The sequence below is a fragment of the Sinocyclocheilus rhinocerous genome, unplaced genomic scaffold, assembly GCF_001515625.1.
Source record: "Sinocyclocheilus rhinocerous isolate Xijiao unplaced genomic scaffold, SAMN03320098_v1.1 scaffold334, whole genome shotgun sequence".
Taxonomy (NCBI): Eukaryota; Metazoa; Chordata; class Actinopteri; order Cypriniformes; family Cyprinidae; genus Sinocyclocheilus; species Sinocyclocheilus rhinocerous.
The window spans coordinates 724,492-741,308 of record NW_015658500.1 but is presented as its reverse complement, the minus strand read 5'-3'; the positions used below and the strand labels follow the sequence as shown (position 1 = coordinate 741,308).

The 16,817-nt window shown below is 39.1% G+C and overlaps 1 protein-coding gene across 5 annotated transcripts in view; it reads left to right on the top strand.

Moving 5' to 3' along the window:
* Positions 1 to 16,817, top strand: part of LOC107722221 (RNA binding protein fox-1 homolog 3-like) — a 446,938-nt gene that overhangs the window by 396,589 nt on the left and 33,532 nt on the right. For all 5 annotated transcript variants that reach the window (XM_016530499.1, XM_016530495.1, XM_016530496.1 and 2 more), the window contains one exon: positions 15,313 to 15,561. In XM_016530499.1, coding sequence (XP_016385985.1) covers positions 15,313 to 15,561 — 249 coding nt within the window. The remainder of the gene's footprint in view (positions 1 to 15,312; positions 15,562 to 16,817) is intronic.

The window sequence follows — 16,817 nt, the reverse complement described above, 5'->3', positions numbered from 1 at the left end:
CTTTTGCTTCCCTCTTTTTTTTCAACAGAGTGTGTTCCAAACCAGCACACCAAGGTAAGCCAGCCTGCCCAGAATGGAAATTCATGCTGGTCTCAGCTGGTCTTTTCAGCAGGGACTTCCTCAATACTGACAAGCTTATAGCTTTCTTTGGTTGTTTTCAGGAGCACTGAAGTTAATGCGGTTTATAAGCAGCGTAAGTGCATCGATGATCGTCCTCCAAATTACACCTCATCAGCAGCTCCCTGTCCGGCTATAAACTGGACGCACGCTTTTTAATCAGATACATATAACTATTAACCATCACTGTTCAGTGCAGCGGCCTTGTTTGACAGATACCTATCAATGTATTGATCTCCAGCTCCTCTGTTGTCTCTGTTCACAGAGACGAGTGGGTAATCGAGACTGTCGGTCGTGCTTCTCTTTCAAACGGCCATCTGCATGTGATCTCCATCATTTCATCAGTTACTGCTCTGTCCATCCACTCAGCTCTCGTTCACATGACTTCTGTACAATTGTTTTGCTGGAGGAAGTTTTCGAATGGTGGATTTAATTAGTCACCCCTTTCATTAAGAAGATGAGATTCATGGATCATTAGTATTGATAGCTTTTGCCTCTTTCCTCTGCGTTCTGAAATGAGAGCAAAAATGCAATACGGATAACAAAGACATTTTTAATGTATGTTCGGAAAATGTGCTTTGACTGGTTGCAATCTCTTTAGTAGAAATCTTTATAATTAGAATCGATAAGCAATTTAATTAGCTTCAGCTGTCCTGTGATGCTCATGTTTGTTTTCTCTTTCATGGCGGAAAGAGCGAGAGAATGAATGGAGTGAAAGAAAAGAAGGGCCAAAGGAAAGATGTAATTGTGAGACTGTGACAATGTCGCCGAAAAAGAGAACGTAAGACATCAATGGTATAAACAAAGCCACATGATGTAGCGCAGAAATGGACCAGAGACGAGCAGAGAGATGGGGACTCGGAGCCGAGAGAGTGAGACGGTGCGCGCTGTGGCCTTCGCTGTCTGTGAAGAGTGTGTCAGTGGCTTTGTGATGAGCCCTGATTGGATCCGGCGCTGTGTCTGATTTACATATGTTTGCCATTGTTACTGGGGTTAGTGAATATCATGTAGCAGGTCTAGTGGGAGCTGCGACCAGCCCGAGTGAAGACTCCCCCGGAATTACAAGCAGCTCTGCTTCGCTCGCTCCCGTTTAATCCATCCAATACTCTCAAACGCTGATCTCTCCCTATCTATCTCTCAGCTTCCCTCTGCTGCTTTTCAGCTCTCTCTGCTTCAAGAATATCTGTGGTTCTTTGTATATAGTGCTCGTTCTCTGGCTTCTTCTCTCTGGTTTTATCTTGTTCTCTCTCATTTGTCTCTATATGTGGTCTCTGGTCTGGATCTAGGGGTCTACCGCTCTCTTTCTCAGGGTCAACCTCTGGTCTGTGTGTGTGTGTGTGTGTGTGTGTGTGTGTGTGTGTGCCAGGGAACATTGGCTGATCGCTACTCAGTCAGCTGTTAAATTAGATTCCCCTGCATGTCCTTTAGCACAATGCAGCCAAGACAAGAACTAGTAACACACACACTCATCAGACTCAAAAGTGAATCATGACCAACCAGAGCATTGGAATAGCAAAACTCATGTACACAGACAATTATAACATTAATAACATTTGGCAAGATATGACCAAACTGTTTGAGAAAAAAAAAGATAAAAATAATAAAAATAATAATCACAATAATAGTTCATTATTTAATTGTAAAATGTGTTAGTCTGGGGTTTGGGGTCAGTAAGCTTTTTATTTATTTATTTTATTATTTATCTTTTTTTTTTTCTTTTTTTTTAAACAAATTAATACTTTAATTCAGCAAGGAAGCATTAAATTGATCAGAAGTGATTATAAGTAAAGACACTTCTAATATTACAAAAAATTATTTCAAACAAATATTGGTCCTTCTATTAATTAAATAATTATATAGATAAATGTATCACTGTATCCACAAAGATATTAAGCAGCACAACTGTTTTCAACATTGATAATAATAAGAAATGTTTCTTGAGCACAAAATAGCTTTGTCATCACAGGAATAATTTTCTATAAAATATTATAAAATAAATTAAAATAGAAAACTGTTATTTTAAATTATAATTTTTCACAATACAGTTTTACCGCACTTTTGATAAAATAAATGCAGCCTAGGTTAAAAATAATAATAAAATATCATCTTACCGACCCCAAACTTTTGAACAGTGTATATATATATATATATATATAAAACAGGCAGTTTGAGTATAGTGTGCAATGACACCCAGGTTCAAATCCTAAATTAACTTTTTAAATTATTATATTATTTATTTATTAAAAGTTCTATCTTGACAGGAAGTGATCACCATTGATTTTTGTTGGAAAATAACAATACAGACATTTTCTGAATACTGGGGGGGGATCTGTATGCCTTTCATGTTGAAGGACCTTTTTTTAAAGGGGTCATATGATGCGATTTCTATTTTTCCTTTTTTTTAGTGTATTATGTAGCTATTTGTGCATGTATAAGATCTGCAGAGTTACAAAGCTCAAAGTCTCCCACAAAAGGATTTATTCTATCTAAAAGAGAAGGCTGATCCAGACCGGGCTAAAACGCCTCATTCAAACACGCCCCCACATCTCTACATCACGATGTGGAAATATTTGCGTAATGCCGCCCAAATGTTCATGCAAAGAAAGAAGGCGTGGTTTCGGAGTTTTGTGCCGTGTAGAGTATCGCGTCGTGTGTGTGTGTGCTTGAGAGAGAGACAGGGTAACATCACAGTGGAGTCAGCTTTCTTAATCGCGGCTTGTGTACTGCAATTACATACGAGCATCATCACTGTGTCTGTCACATGACTCTGTTCCCCTTTCAGGCTTGAGCTGATGGTAAAACTAAGGACATTATGTACTGTCTTTACATTTATGTTGAAAGCTGAAGCTCGCGATTATGGAAAGGGGTGTTACATTTCCGATGCGTGCTTGTGGTGTTCGGCCAATCACAATGCACTGGGTCAGCTGGCCAATCAGAGTTATGATTAGAACGGGGCCATGCTGGATTTTCAGCAGGAGAATGTCATTTCATTAAGGGATAATGCCTGAAATGCGATTCACTTCATTAAATATGAGCCATACTATGATTATGTGTGCGCAAATAAGCCTATGTGCGTGTATGGGACTCTAAACAATTTTTTAAAGCAGAATTTAACAGATTTCCCTCTAAAATCGCCACAGAAAATGTGTAAGGCTGCAGATTTTGTCTGGGAGTGTATGAGCAATAATTTCACTTCAGAAGTGATGTATGCCGATGTCATTCACTGAAGCAGATTCTTCTCTTTCACACACACACACACACACACTTCACAGGGGTAACAGACAACCTAATGGTCCCTGAATAAAATAATATTCCAGCTGACAGGCCATAGGACAGCCCTAATTAATAAAAGTTATTAAAAACTGTTGTCAAGGGACAAAACGAATTACAGCGGTATTATGAAGCTTCTCAGGTAGGGGCTGGGAATAGGAGGTCAGACGGAGGAAGAAAGAAAGATAGACAAAGCTGCATCTAGACTAGCTGGACATAGAGTTCAGCCACTTGTTTGCATGTGTTTACATTCAAAAATTATAACCATGTCAAGATGACAGATACAGACATGCTGATGAGCCTTACTTTCTCATTTCTGCCCCCTTTTTTCCAGTTTTTGTCCATGTTCCAATTTAACCTTCATGTTCTGTTGAAATTGACTGTTGTTTTTATGTTTGGTGCCCCAAATGATATACATAAAATAAAATAAGAATATAAAATAATGATATTAATTTTTAGATTTGCTTCTTGTTTTCCTTTTTAGAGCTTGTTTCCTCTTACCTAATCAAAACTCAGTAGACAGTTCTTATTAAAGGGATTGTTCACCCCAAAAAATGAATTGCCATCATTTACTCACTCTCCATTTGTTCCAAACCTGTATGAGTTTCTTTCTTCTGCTGTACACAGAAGATATTTTTAAGAATGTTGGTATTGACCATTGACTTCCATTGTATTTTTTCCATACTATGGAAGTCAGTGGCTACCATCAACTTGAACTATCCTTGTATCCTTCTTTCTGAGAACCCAAACATGAGTAATATTGTTTTTAAAAAATTTGTAGAGAACCTTTGAAATGTTGTATCAAGTTGAAATTTTGCAAGATTTGGCCAAGTCGTTAGCCTGGGCTGTGTTTCCAAAAAGCATCTCACAATGCTTTTGAGAAACGCAGCCCTGATAGTTCAATGTTAAGTTTGAGGTTAAAATGTTTGAATGTTAAAATCTCTAAGGCCCCAAACAGAACATGAAGGTTACAGCTAACGTCAGTAGGATGTCATCACTAAACCTAAGGTAACTCTCTCTGTTCCTTCTCTCTAGGTTTTGTCATGGATTCCTGAAAGTGTATTATTGACTTGCACTAGGCAGCTTTTGTGTTTTCTGTTTTATTAGAGATAAGAAGAAAAAATGTTTGAGTCTTTTAAATAAGTTTGTTTCTCATTCCATGCAGTGGGCGCAGGGAGTGTTTGGCCCCGAGAGTCTATGATTAGCGCAAGCTTAAAAATTTTCAAACGAGCGAATGGGAAAAGAGAAAGCAGAGAGCAATGAAAATGGTGTGATTTGTCTAATTAAAATGGATCCTACTAGACCACCAATATTTTTGTTTACTGACTAAATGTCTGCTGTGTTTTGGGAAAATCGTCCCCCAATGTCTCCCTCTGTCTGAAGTCTGGAGAAAACCATCAATATTAAACATAGCAAAAGAGGATGCGCTTCCTGTTTACGATGTCCGCACTAATCGCAGTGTATGTGTCTATGTTATCCCGCACGTTTTTGTATATTAGAACTACAACAATCTGGACAAAATGGGGTGGTTCTAATCTTTTTAAACCTACAAGAAAACCTGATGTTAATACAGAACCGTCATGTACTTCTTATGATTTAATATCCCAGATTTTTTGCTTTTATTGGAGTTCAAAGAATATAAAGGCAGCTTATTTATATATTACGATCCACACTAGCTTCGAGGGAGGAATATATGAGAAATAGTTGTTTACTGCTTTTGAAGTGCCCCCCTTCCCTGTATTAGTCTTTGACTGGGAGCTTTAGGGGGCATCGCTCGGGTCCTGCGGGTGCAATGCTGCATCCTTACTGTTCACCTACTGGGATATAGAGAGGCAGTGCTGTCTTTAATGTTGAATGTCTGCATACCTAAGATGTTCTCTTGTGCACATCACCACAGGGTTTTACAGAGAGAAATCTATAGGAACGTGCTGCATGTGTGGTTTAGTGCGCATGCATGTGTGAGTTGTTGGTTCTCTGCGTGATAATGTCCCTCCCTCATCATTTTTGTCCTAACCAGCCACGACAAAACATTGATCTATCTATCTATCTATCTATCTAACTCATATCTGTCTGTCTGTCTGTCTATTGATTGTCTTAAAACAATATAAATTTACAGTACTTCAAGCAAAATTTCAGAATTTTTAGGCTTTTCAGGGTTTATATTTTAAATTAATGTTGTTTTTCTTACCTCATTGGCAAATTTTTGTTGTTTTATTAACCATAAACCTCATTACATTTTGTTAGATTAATACTTGAAACAAGACAAAAACTATTTGCCAATGAGAGAAGTAAAATAAACTTTAGAAAAGGTTTAGAAAAGCAAGTCCTAATATCTTAAACAATTTTGTTTCTCTAATAAATTAGTTGTTTTAATAAAGTTTAGATCGTTTTACTATATTTTTAGCAATTGCATTTTCCTCTGGTACACATGACTAGGTCAGTGTTAGTCAACTCTGAGAGATACTGTTACATAAATAAACAATTCTCCCTCTCCAAACTTACCAGCAACTTCTCCTCTGTGCCTGCTCTTCCCAGAATGCAGCAGACCTTTGGGCTTTTGTTGATCCCAAGTCCTGTCTGCCAGTTTTGCATGGAAAATCACTCTCACATCACACACTGCTGTCACCACAGAGGATTTTATCATCTGGAAAAAACAATAGCATTCCTACGCTGCTGTGCTCACCATTTTAAAACACACTCAGAGACCGCTGCTCACTCACAGCGCTAAATTTCACCCTTCAAACCTGCTTTATGTCATGGTGTTACAACTAGGTGAGACAGACACACCACAGCAGCTCTCATTCTTACGCTTGAGTTCACACACACTCAATACGGAGTGCTAGTGGGTGGGTGTGTGCGTGTGTGTGACTGTGTAGTAGAAAAGAGAAATGAATACATTGGCGTAATGGCTGGGAGGGGGGAAATGGACCCTATGACTCATAGATTAAAATAGATTACGTCTGTAAATAAGAGGAGGGATCCTAGCAGTACCCAAACAAACACGCGCACAGTAACACAAGCTCTCACAAGGTCTGTTCCCAAAACACTCGGGGGCACCGGGAAGGACCTGTGCTTGGCCGACGTGAGAGAAGCAGCAGCCTAGCCTTGGAAATGATTTCCTAAGTACGCTTGGGAGGGGCTTTTCAATCCAATTTGCACCAGCAGAGTGCTTCTCAGTAATCAGACTGGAGGCGTGGCATGAGGCTTGCAGCTATGGAAGCGCTCCGCTGAGAGCAGATCGATACCGGCTGGCCCCGACCAGCCCAAATTCACCCTTCACTCAATTTCAATTTCAAAGTACTTTATTGGGATGATTGTTTTAGATACAATATTGCCAAAGAACCAATACACCAAAGAGGTGGCTGTAAGGGTGATAAAAATAACATTAAAATTTATTATTATTTTAATATTATGTATTTATTTCTTACCTCATTGGCTAATTGTTGTTGTTGTTTAACCATAAATCTCATTCAGTTTTGTTAGATTAATACTTAAAGGGGTCATTGGATGCCTATTTTCCACAAGTTGATATGATTCTTTAGGGTCTTAATGAAAAGTCTGTAACATAGTTTGGTTAAAATTTCTCAATGGTAGTGTAAAAAACACCTTTTTTATCCTGTCAGAAACAGCTCTTTTCAGAGCAAGCTGTTTTGTAGCATTTTCCTTTAAATGTTAATGAGCTCTGCTGACCCCGCCCCTCTCTTCGTGTCGTGTCCGTTGTAGACATTACTATCCGTCACAGTTGCCAAGTCCGTGGTTTTCACGTGGAATTGGGCTACTTTATCACTGGGTTGTTTTTCATGTCTGCGGGTTGAAGCGACCCCAATAACGTGTATTTTAGCCCCCGGAATGCAATTTTTACCGGGGGACCCCTCGAAACGCGGTTAGTTTTGGCTAGTTTTGAGTAGCAAATGGTGTGGATTTATTATGAAAATTTTTAAACCTTTTCCATCAAGCAGGTTACGTTATTATTGCTAAAGCGGACTCATCGAAAAATACATTGGTCCAGTCTGTGCTGAAACGCCACTGTCAATCTAACTATCGTGTGCGGGGCCTTTTTTTGTGATGTCACACAGACAGGCATCTGAGATTGGCTCGATTTGAGAAAGGGGTAAAGATTTTAGTAGATTAAAAAAACCACTGGGTGGATTTTTATCATTATAGGGTGGTGTGTACATTTCAGTTCAAACTGCTTGTAAAAGTGCATGTAGCATCCAATGACCCCTTTAAAACAAGAAAAAAACTCTTTGCCAATGAGATAAGGAAAATAAACTTTAGAAAAAAAAAAATTTTTCTCTAATAAATTTGTTGTTTTAATAAATAGATAGTTTAGATAGTTTTACTTTGTTTTACTAGCAATAGCATTTTCCTCTGGTACACATGATTAGTTGACTCAGATGATTTATATTTCACATACAGATCTTGTGAACTTTTTATTTGTCAAAGAATCCTGAAAAAAATGTATCACGGTTTCCACAAAAATATGAAGCACAACTGTTTTGATAATAATATTGATAATAATAAATGTTTCTTGAGCACTGAAGAAAAGACTGGAGTAATGGCTGCTGAAAATTCAGCCTTTCTATGACAGGATTCTGTCTTTTTGTTTGTGTGTGTGTGTGTGTGTGTGTGTGTGTGTGTGTGTGTGTAATTCAAACTATTTAAGATAAACCCAAGTTAAATGTCTATTGCAAAACCAAGCAGTTTTCAAAGCTAAATACAACATGTGGAACTGGCAGGCAAACTCGCAAAATTTTGTTCAGTTTCAGCCATTATAGGGAGTATGCAAATATGGAAACGAAGATGTTTTGTCTATCCTTGAGTGTTGAATGTTATAAATATAAGGACTTGTGAATGTATGTTAGCCATGTGTACCTGTCATCTTGCAAACTGACTTCCCAAGGTATTTGGATTCCGTTTTTGTTGCTTGTCTTGTAGATTCAAATAAAAGAAGAAAATGTGTGTGTGTGTGTGTGTGTGTGTGTGTGTGTGCGTGCGTGCGTGTGTGTGTGTGTGTGTGTGTGTGTGTTTGAGGCAGTAGATTCATATTAAAATGTCCTGTTTTGTTCTGTAGTCACATTAGTGTAGTTCTTGATGTAGCGGCGTCTTCTATCCTCGCTGGTCTGGTGACAGTCACTTACACGCCTGTCCAACTCACTCGCAAAACATCTCAAACTTCAAGCAGAGCTCTGAGCATCCGTGATTTGCTCCACTGAGGATTTTTATTCCTTCCCGTGTTTGTGTCGAGCTTTCGCAAGCATTTACCAACAGCGTTGATCAAAAATTGCATAAGGCTTCCCTTTGAAACTGATGAAAGGTCTTGAGTTATTGCCAATCTTGGGCTCCATTCGTCTTGCAACCTGTGGAGTGGCTGTTTGTGGTCCCGGTGGTAAGGCTAAGGGTTAAATCCTGGCTTGAATGACTAGGATGCCCCACTCACTCTGCCCATTGGGAAGGAAATAAATTCATTTAGCGAGCATCGGCTGGGGCTCTGAGGCTGGCGGAGGGTGGAGGAATAGGGGTTGGGGGTGGATAATACCATTTAGCTCATCACGGAAATCATTTACGGGTGCAATTTGACAGCAAGGATCGAGGGATGTTTTTAGTGTGTCATGGCTTCAGTCATATCGATGGAGATCTTTCTCTCTCCTCCTTCGGTTCTCTCTCAGACTCGCACTCTCGTTTCTGTCTTTCACATTTATAAGCTATCGGAGTCTCATTCCACAGAACGATGTGGAAAGGGCACTGATTAAATAAAAGCTGCCGCAGTGGAGGGCTGTATTAAATATCAATTTCTGATTTAAGTTTATCAAAAACAAAACCACATAGCCAGTGATATTTCTCCTCTTCATGGCCCTGCATCGTTCTCAGTTCAGTCTCGCAGTCTGCCCATGTAAGATGAAGGATGAATGGTTTGTTTTGGCTTCCCTATATGAAGCCTGTATGTATTTCCTGTGTGGTTTGGCACTTCTCATAACAGTAATGGCTATTTTTAAATCATGTCAGGTTTGACTATATGATGTAGGATGAGAGATATGTGAACAGAATTGTTGTTATTCAGTGTGTAGACTCGTATAGGAATATTAAATGTGTGATCAGACACAGAGAGGTCAGATCTCTGATGTTACAGCAAGCTTTTGTTCCCTCTCACCCAGTGCATCATGGGAGCTGTCCATGGTGCTGATGGCTTTTCAGCATTGCTGTAATGTACAGTAGAGTTGGACAAAATCAGAATTTAAGAATTGACTCTCAATTTGAATTCATTGAGAATCAATTTGAATTGTAAATTAAATTTGAATTGACAGAAGTAGAAATTTACTAAACTGGCATTCATATTATTTTAACATGATGATGTCTGTCTGTCTCGTTTCAGTTTAAAAGAAAATAAGCTATTATATTATATTATACTATCTATCGATCGATCTATCTATCTATCTTCCCTTATAACCTTCAAACTTCAAGGCTTTTTAAACTTTTCAAACAAGCTTATCACAGCAACATTCCAATTTTATCTTGACAAACTTTCCTTTTCAAGTTAAATATAAGATATAATATTATAAAACATAATATTAAGTACAAGACTTGGCTGTTACTGGATGATGATCTTAAATTCTGCATTTGTAAGTTAAAGTAAATTAAAATTGGAATTTCTGCATCTTATTAGCAGGAATTCCATTAGAATTTAAAAGGCTTCTCAACCGAATCAAGTTCTGAGGAACTCTTTCAACTGACTTCAGACATTTCACCACACCTTTTCTCTCTCATCTCTCTCTCTCATCTCTCCGTAACCTCACATCATGTAGTGGTCACTCTCTGACCGCTGCGATGACGGACAGTCCCAGAGGTTCAGTTTTACCGCACATCCTCTCGGCGTCTGTGGTGAAGTATGGTACAAGCTCAGGTCATCACTCAAGCTCTCTGTGACCGCAGGCGGATCTAATGGGAGCTAATCGGGCGTCAGCTCTCTTAGGTCATTTTCGCTTAACCTTCCAGAAAAAAAAAACCTAATGCATATAGAAACAACAAAAAACAAAGGCCAGGCGGGTTTAGAAACCAAACACCTTCAGCACAGGTGTAAAAACGAGGAAACAAAGCACATTATGTTGTTTGCAGGTGCAAGAGCCGGAAAAAACACGTTGAAAATGTGAGGCTGGATTACTGACTGTTTCATCCGCCTCATAGCTCACCAGATGCAAAGGAAGCTGCTCCCTATCCTTCATCTTATCTTCGGAAAATGTGGCTTACTCGTCCATTTAGCTCGCTGAATATTTCATAGCACGGAGTCAACACACATGGTAATAATAAGGTGATTTCAAGCGAAAGCCATTTCCGGCAGACTTTATGGGTGTGCGAGCACCTCACCCGGATCCCCCCACCTTGCTTTCTGCCCACCTCCCAAGATAGAGTGAAGACCACCCCTCCCTGTCAGGCTTGTCTACTGTTTTTCAGGCCGCTGGACAGACCTCACCCCCATTGGCGCTTAGAAATGGGGGGCTGCATCAATACTGCTTAATGTTTTAGTGAATTACAATATCCACCCCAGGCTATGGACTGCCTCACTCTTTTTCCTCAGTCTGACTAGGAGAGAGTCAGACACGGCCTGGGTGGTGCAACTTGAGGAGTGAGATGAAAGCAAGAGATGCAGTGTTAGATGGACGGAAATGCAGACCGAGAGAGACAAACTTCCACATATAATCAATAGAACACCCACACTTGTCAAAACTTGAGTTCAGCGCCCCATGTAACTGAAGTTGCATGTACGGGCTTGTGTGTTTGTGTATCAAACTGTACATGTTTCATCAAAACGGAACTGTACATCGATGCTTAGCACACTGCATGTTGCGTCAGTGTCTCGGTTTGAGCTCCTGGAACTTCGAGACATGTGTAAGAAAGTGCAAACAGATAGAAAGAACTGAGAAGTAATAAAATTCCCCCTTTCTTATTCCTCACTCCTTCTCACCCCTCCACGCCTGTCCGTCGTGCGTTCGGCCACGGAAGAGTGCGTTTTTCATTTGGATAATGGAGCATTGACTCTAATTGAGAGGAAAGCCTCATTTGTTTGCCAACATGTCAATGGCCAGGCCTCTCATTGTTTCCACTACATTTACATTAATGCATTTCTCCCCACTTCTATTAAACTGCATCCCTCCCCAGCCAAAGCTGCTGCTGCCTAATGCTGCTTAGTCAGTGAAAAAAGGTTAATAACAATCAAGCAGAAATGGGAAAGAAAGGGTCTGAGTTTCCTACGACTCTTCATTGGCCTTCTGTAATGGACAGCGTTTGAAAAGGCGGAAGAGACGAAATTCTGCTGATATTTTCTCTTTTTGTAATTTTATTTATGGGCTTTTTAGCCCATATTATAGGACAATTGAGAAAGACAGGAAAGTTGAGGGAATGGGATTGGGAAATGACCATCGGATGTACTCAAACATGGGTCCTCAAGAGCCAACAGCTCTCAAGCACCACAGACTTATATTTTTTATTAATTTTAATAATTCTATTATAATAATTTCATTTTTATAAAATAATTTCAAAGAAAGAATTAGAATTGTTTTCACAATTTCAATTCATTTTAATTCTATTAGATTAAAATGCAATTCTGCATTTTGTTTGCTTTTTCAATTCATATTCAGTATTAATTAAGAATGTTATCGTCTGTGCAAAATACTTGCGTGGTTCCAAACAGGAAGTCGTTTGTGTCCAGGGGTGCCTGGTGTTTTTTTTTTTTTTAAGCTCATCAGATTTTGATTAATTAAGGAGCAGGCACAGTAAGTGCAAGAGAGATCCCATTACCCAAAGGTTGGTTAAGGAGCTGTTATTGCCTCTCTTTGCCATGAGCTCTCAGGATGGGGTCAAACTCCAAGGTCATACATTTGTATAAGATTAATACATTGATATGAGTCCCTCGGGGTAAGCAGCTTTTATATAGCAAGATTCAGACACATAAAATACACAAACACACATTCACCCAAAAACACACAATATACTTTGTACTGATGACCCAGTTGCACCTGTGCTGACAACAGCACTCTGCCCCAGAGAGTAGCCCTCCTCTGTCATAACACACACACACAGTACACTGCCTGAGAGATTAGCCCTTGCACGCCAACATGCTAGCACACCTGCATTATGTCCAAATTAGTACTTCTCATCTCTCATCATCTCACAACACACACGCTCCCAAAATTTATTTTATTTTTTTAAATAAATATAATAATATGATTATATTATTTTGTATACTAATCATTTTTAATTACTTTCTGAAAAAGTTAAAATCCCTTCTATATGTCCCGCCCAAACTTCCTGTCTGAACAGGAAATACGTCATCTCAGGACAGAAAACTGTGCCCATCAATCAGTTTTGTTCATTGGGCCTTTAAACTGCACTTCAAGAACAGTCACCAAGCCAGTCTCCACCGGCACAAATGATGACACCTGTCAGAGAAAGAGAGAAAAATGATGCGCCGCCACATCCTAATGTTCACTGATAAGATTAGAAAACATTGTGTTCGTTCTTCAGTGACTCAAAATGAACGAGAAAGCAACAGAGTAAAGAATCTCATTTGCATCCTCTTCAGTGGAGAGAAATGGATAAGAAAGAAAAAGCACATTCATTTACATGCTGATACACAGAGCGAAAGAAAGACACCTCTTCACACAGAGACCTAAATGAGGGTGTAGATACTTATTTAATTCCAGCGCGGAGACAGAGAGCAAGAGAAAGCGCATAAGTGAGACAGAATGAGTGAAACAGAGGGAGGTGAATATGAGGGAAAAGACGCGAGAGGCCATGAAAATGAGAAACAGCAGCTTGTATTAGAAACCTGTAATTTAAATCAAAGGTTATAATCAAAAATGTATCAGTTAATTGATCTCGCACATGCTGCTTGCCAAGAGAGCAATTTAGAACCCTGTCACTCGGGCAGCAAATCTATCGAGCGCTGCTCTATAAAGTAAGTTTGTTGCCTTGATCAAGCAGTCTTGTAATGTTCTCTGAGAGCTGATATGATAGGGCCCAGATAAAGCCATTCAGCAGCCGGGACCCCACGCATCTCAGATGCTGCTGCTTTTCTCTGATAAGACAAAGAAAAATCATGCTTTAGCTTCACTTGAAGGAACAGTTCAGCCAAATATTACAATTCAGTCATTTACTCACCCTAGTCTTGTTGCAAATGCTTTTCTCTTCTTCTTTTTCTTTACAAAAGGAGAATTTTGATGAATCTTCATGTAATATTTTTTTCCATACAATTACAGTTCATAGCAACCAAATCGTTCCAAAGACCTCCATAAAAGAAGCCCTGTGACCTATTCACTAAGTTTTTGGACAGATTTATGTAAGGAACACACAGAAATGTTTAAATTCGCTGATAAACTTTCCCGCAGTGAGGATTATTGAGTGAGCTGAACTTGAGAACAGAATCAGTCCAAATCATTTAAAAGAACAAATCATTCACAGATCTGATTCTCAGGTTCAGAAGTGATTCGGTCAGAGAGGCTCTGGAGTTCTGGAGGTCAGAATTATCAGCAAATCATTTAATCATAATCTATTGTACATAATATATTGTATTGTATAATCTATTTAGAAGACTTTGAATACAGAGCACAAGTAATTCGGGCTACTTTTATGGTGCTATTATGCTGGTGTTTGGTTATTTTTGGAGTTTGAAAGATGTACAGTAGCCACTATGACCTGTTGCTGTATAAAAATATTTGAATATTCTTCAATATTTCTTCTTTTAACACTTAACAAATTTGAATAACATATATTAGTCGTACTATTAAAGGTCCCCTGAAATGCTTAGAAACACGCAGCGTTACTCTATGTGTTGACGTCATTTTAACTGAAACAGGAAGACAGGGCGGGACATATCAAGCAGCCCCGCCCCTTTTTAAAATAGCCAATAGCGTTCGTTTATATCACAGCTTGGGCTAGAGCCGTTCGGAGCCGTGGAGCTCCGTAAAGCCGCATTTGACAGGGTATGCCAGCCACAATCTCATCCATATTGCTATAAAATATAGCATTCTGTGTAGAATTCAAATAGCTCCGATACATTTTGTGGTCTGCGCCGACTCGCGTATGTGATCCGCTCCGTGCTATCGTGTCTCTGTACTGGAGCAGAGTGTGTGTGCGGTGCGATGGTTAGCGTGACACAGCGCGAAACCAGACGACTTTTTTTCCTCAATGGAAAGCATATTTACACTGTTTGAATCGTTCCCTGTCCCCTATATAGTGCACTACGTGCCATTCACTGTACAGAAAATACTAATTCTGTGGACAAGTGACCGATTTCAGCCGCGGCTTCAGCGTCTATTTTATAGTGTAGGGGCGGCCGCTTCGGATTCTAGAGAGCATTTGATTGGACAGAAAGTTTGATGAGAAGCTGAAGTACGATGTGACGTCAAAAAAAACGTTGAGCCGTTTTTGGCGGAAGTGACGAACTGCAAGCTTTGAATGCTTATATCTTCTAAATGCGAATTTTGTCACTGTTTTGGAGCACACTGCCTTATAGATAACCTTAAGACTAACATATTGATACTAACACCCAAAAAACTTTAATTTTGATTTCATGGGGACTTTAAAGGTGAAAAAGTGTATGGGGCTGATTCCTCTCAGCAGCAGGAACAGGGATCCATATCAGTGCTTGGATTGAATCACTATAAGTGGTTTTAATATCTGAGGCTTATCGTGGTATATGATTCAGGTTCAGATTGTCAGGTACAGTAGTTGTTCTGCCATTATCATGGAATTAGGTCCCATTCTCTCCTATCATGTGTTATCACGACCCAGGCATTCGGGGCTCTTATGATGATCGCTCTTGTCACATCTCATTGCAGGCATTGTTCCTTGAAGAGCCAGAAAAACTGGATTAGAATGAGATATGTAAGAATAAAACTGATAAAAATCTCTCTCCTCCTTTCTTTCCAGGGTAACCAGGAGGCCCCAGCTCCCCCAGAAGCCATGGCTCAGCCGTATGCTCCAGCGCAGTATCCTCCCCCTCCACCTCAGAATGGGTTGCCTGGCGAATACACCCACCCTGGGCAGGACTACACGGGGCCCAGTCCAGTCCCTGAGCACGCCGCAGCCCTCACTATCTACACACCCACACAGACACACAGCGAGCCACCTGGCACTGACAGCAGCACGCCGTCCCTCACAGGGACTAGCAGCATACCAGTGAGTGCAAATGCAGCATGCAGGCATGAAATATTTATTTTATTTTATTTTATTTTTTTATTTGATTGGGATTTTATTTTTTTATTTTACTTTACTTAGAATTCACTTAGAATTTACTTTTACAATTAGAGTCACACGAGTATCAAAATCACAATGTAATCATGTCTTATCTAGTGTAAGGTGTTGATAGAAAAAAAAATTCACAAAAACAATCCCACTGAGACAAAAATATATTTTTCTATTTAAAAAAAAATACAAATTACAGTTTTATAAATCATTAGCATGTGGCAAAAAGTTCAATTAGTACCCCATGAACAGGACATTTTTATTCATTTTTTAATTACTTTTTACATCTTACATTTTTTGTTGTCAGAATCAGACTACAACATCCAATTTATAACATTTCTACTTTCTGACAGACTGAGATAAAGAGAAATTGGGGCTAGGAAATAGAAGAGTTTGGAATGAAAAGAAGCTAGCGCAAGCAAAGATAAAAGCATAGGACAAAATAAGAGACATTGAGAGAAAAATCATCCTTCTCCATTTAAATAGTTCTTCTGCTTTCTCTCTCCATTTTATCAAGCTTTAATCTATGGCATTCACATGTCTCCATATCTTAAACCCCATGGAGCCATTTACCACGGCTAACAATATCACAAACGTCTCAATGGACCACTTAACAAGTGCTGCCCAAGTGCTCTATCTGAGCATATGACAAGCACATGATGAAATAAAATAAACTCTAAAAGTAGAGAGTGTCCTTAGACCCGGTCCCGTGGGTAGGTTGTGTCTTGTCTGTTTGTGCTACCCTTTCTTGGTTCCTATAGACCTTTGATTAACACATACACTTACACTTGGAGGAAAATAAATGGAAAAAAGCAGAAGGATAGATGATTCCGGGAGTTTTTATTTTATTTTATTTTATTTTATTTTATTTTTTTTTTTTTATTATTTTATTTTAGCACTTAGATTTTATTAGATGTTATATATAGGGCTTGATTCGGGGTTTGACACGCATCCTTTACATGACCCCTATACTGCTGGCCTTGTAAAATACGAGATTTGATCATTGGCGAGTCACTATAGTGACTGGAATTGTTGTCGGAAATGTTGGACAGTTTGGCCCAATGTGTCTCAACTTTGTCTACAAATTTAAGTATGTAGGTAAGCAGCTAAATACAGTATCTAATAGTTACTGTTGTTGTTATTGTAGCTAAGTTACTTTATTTCAAGATATTTAACATTAGCTACATTGA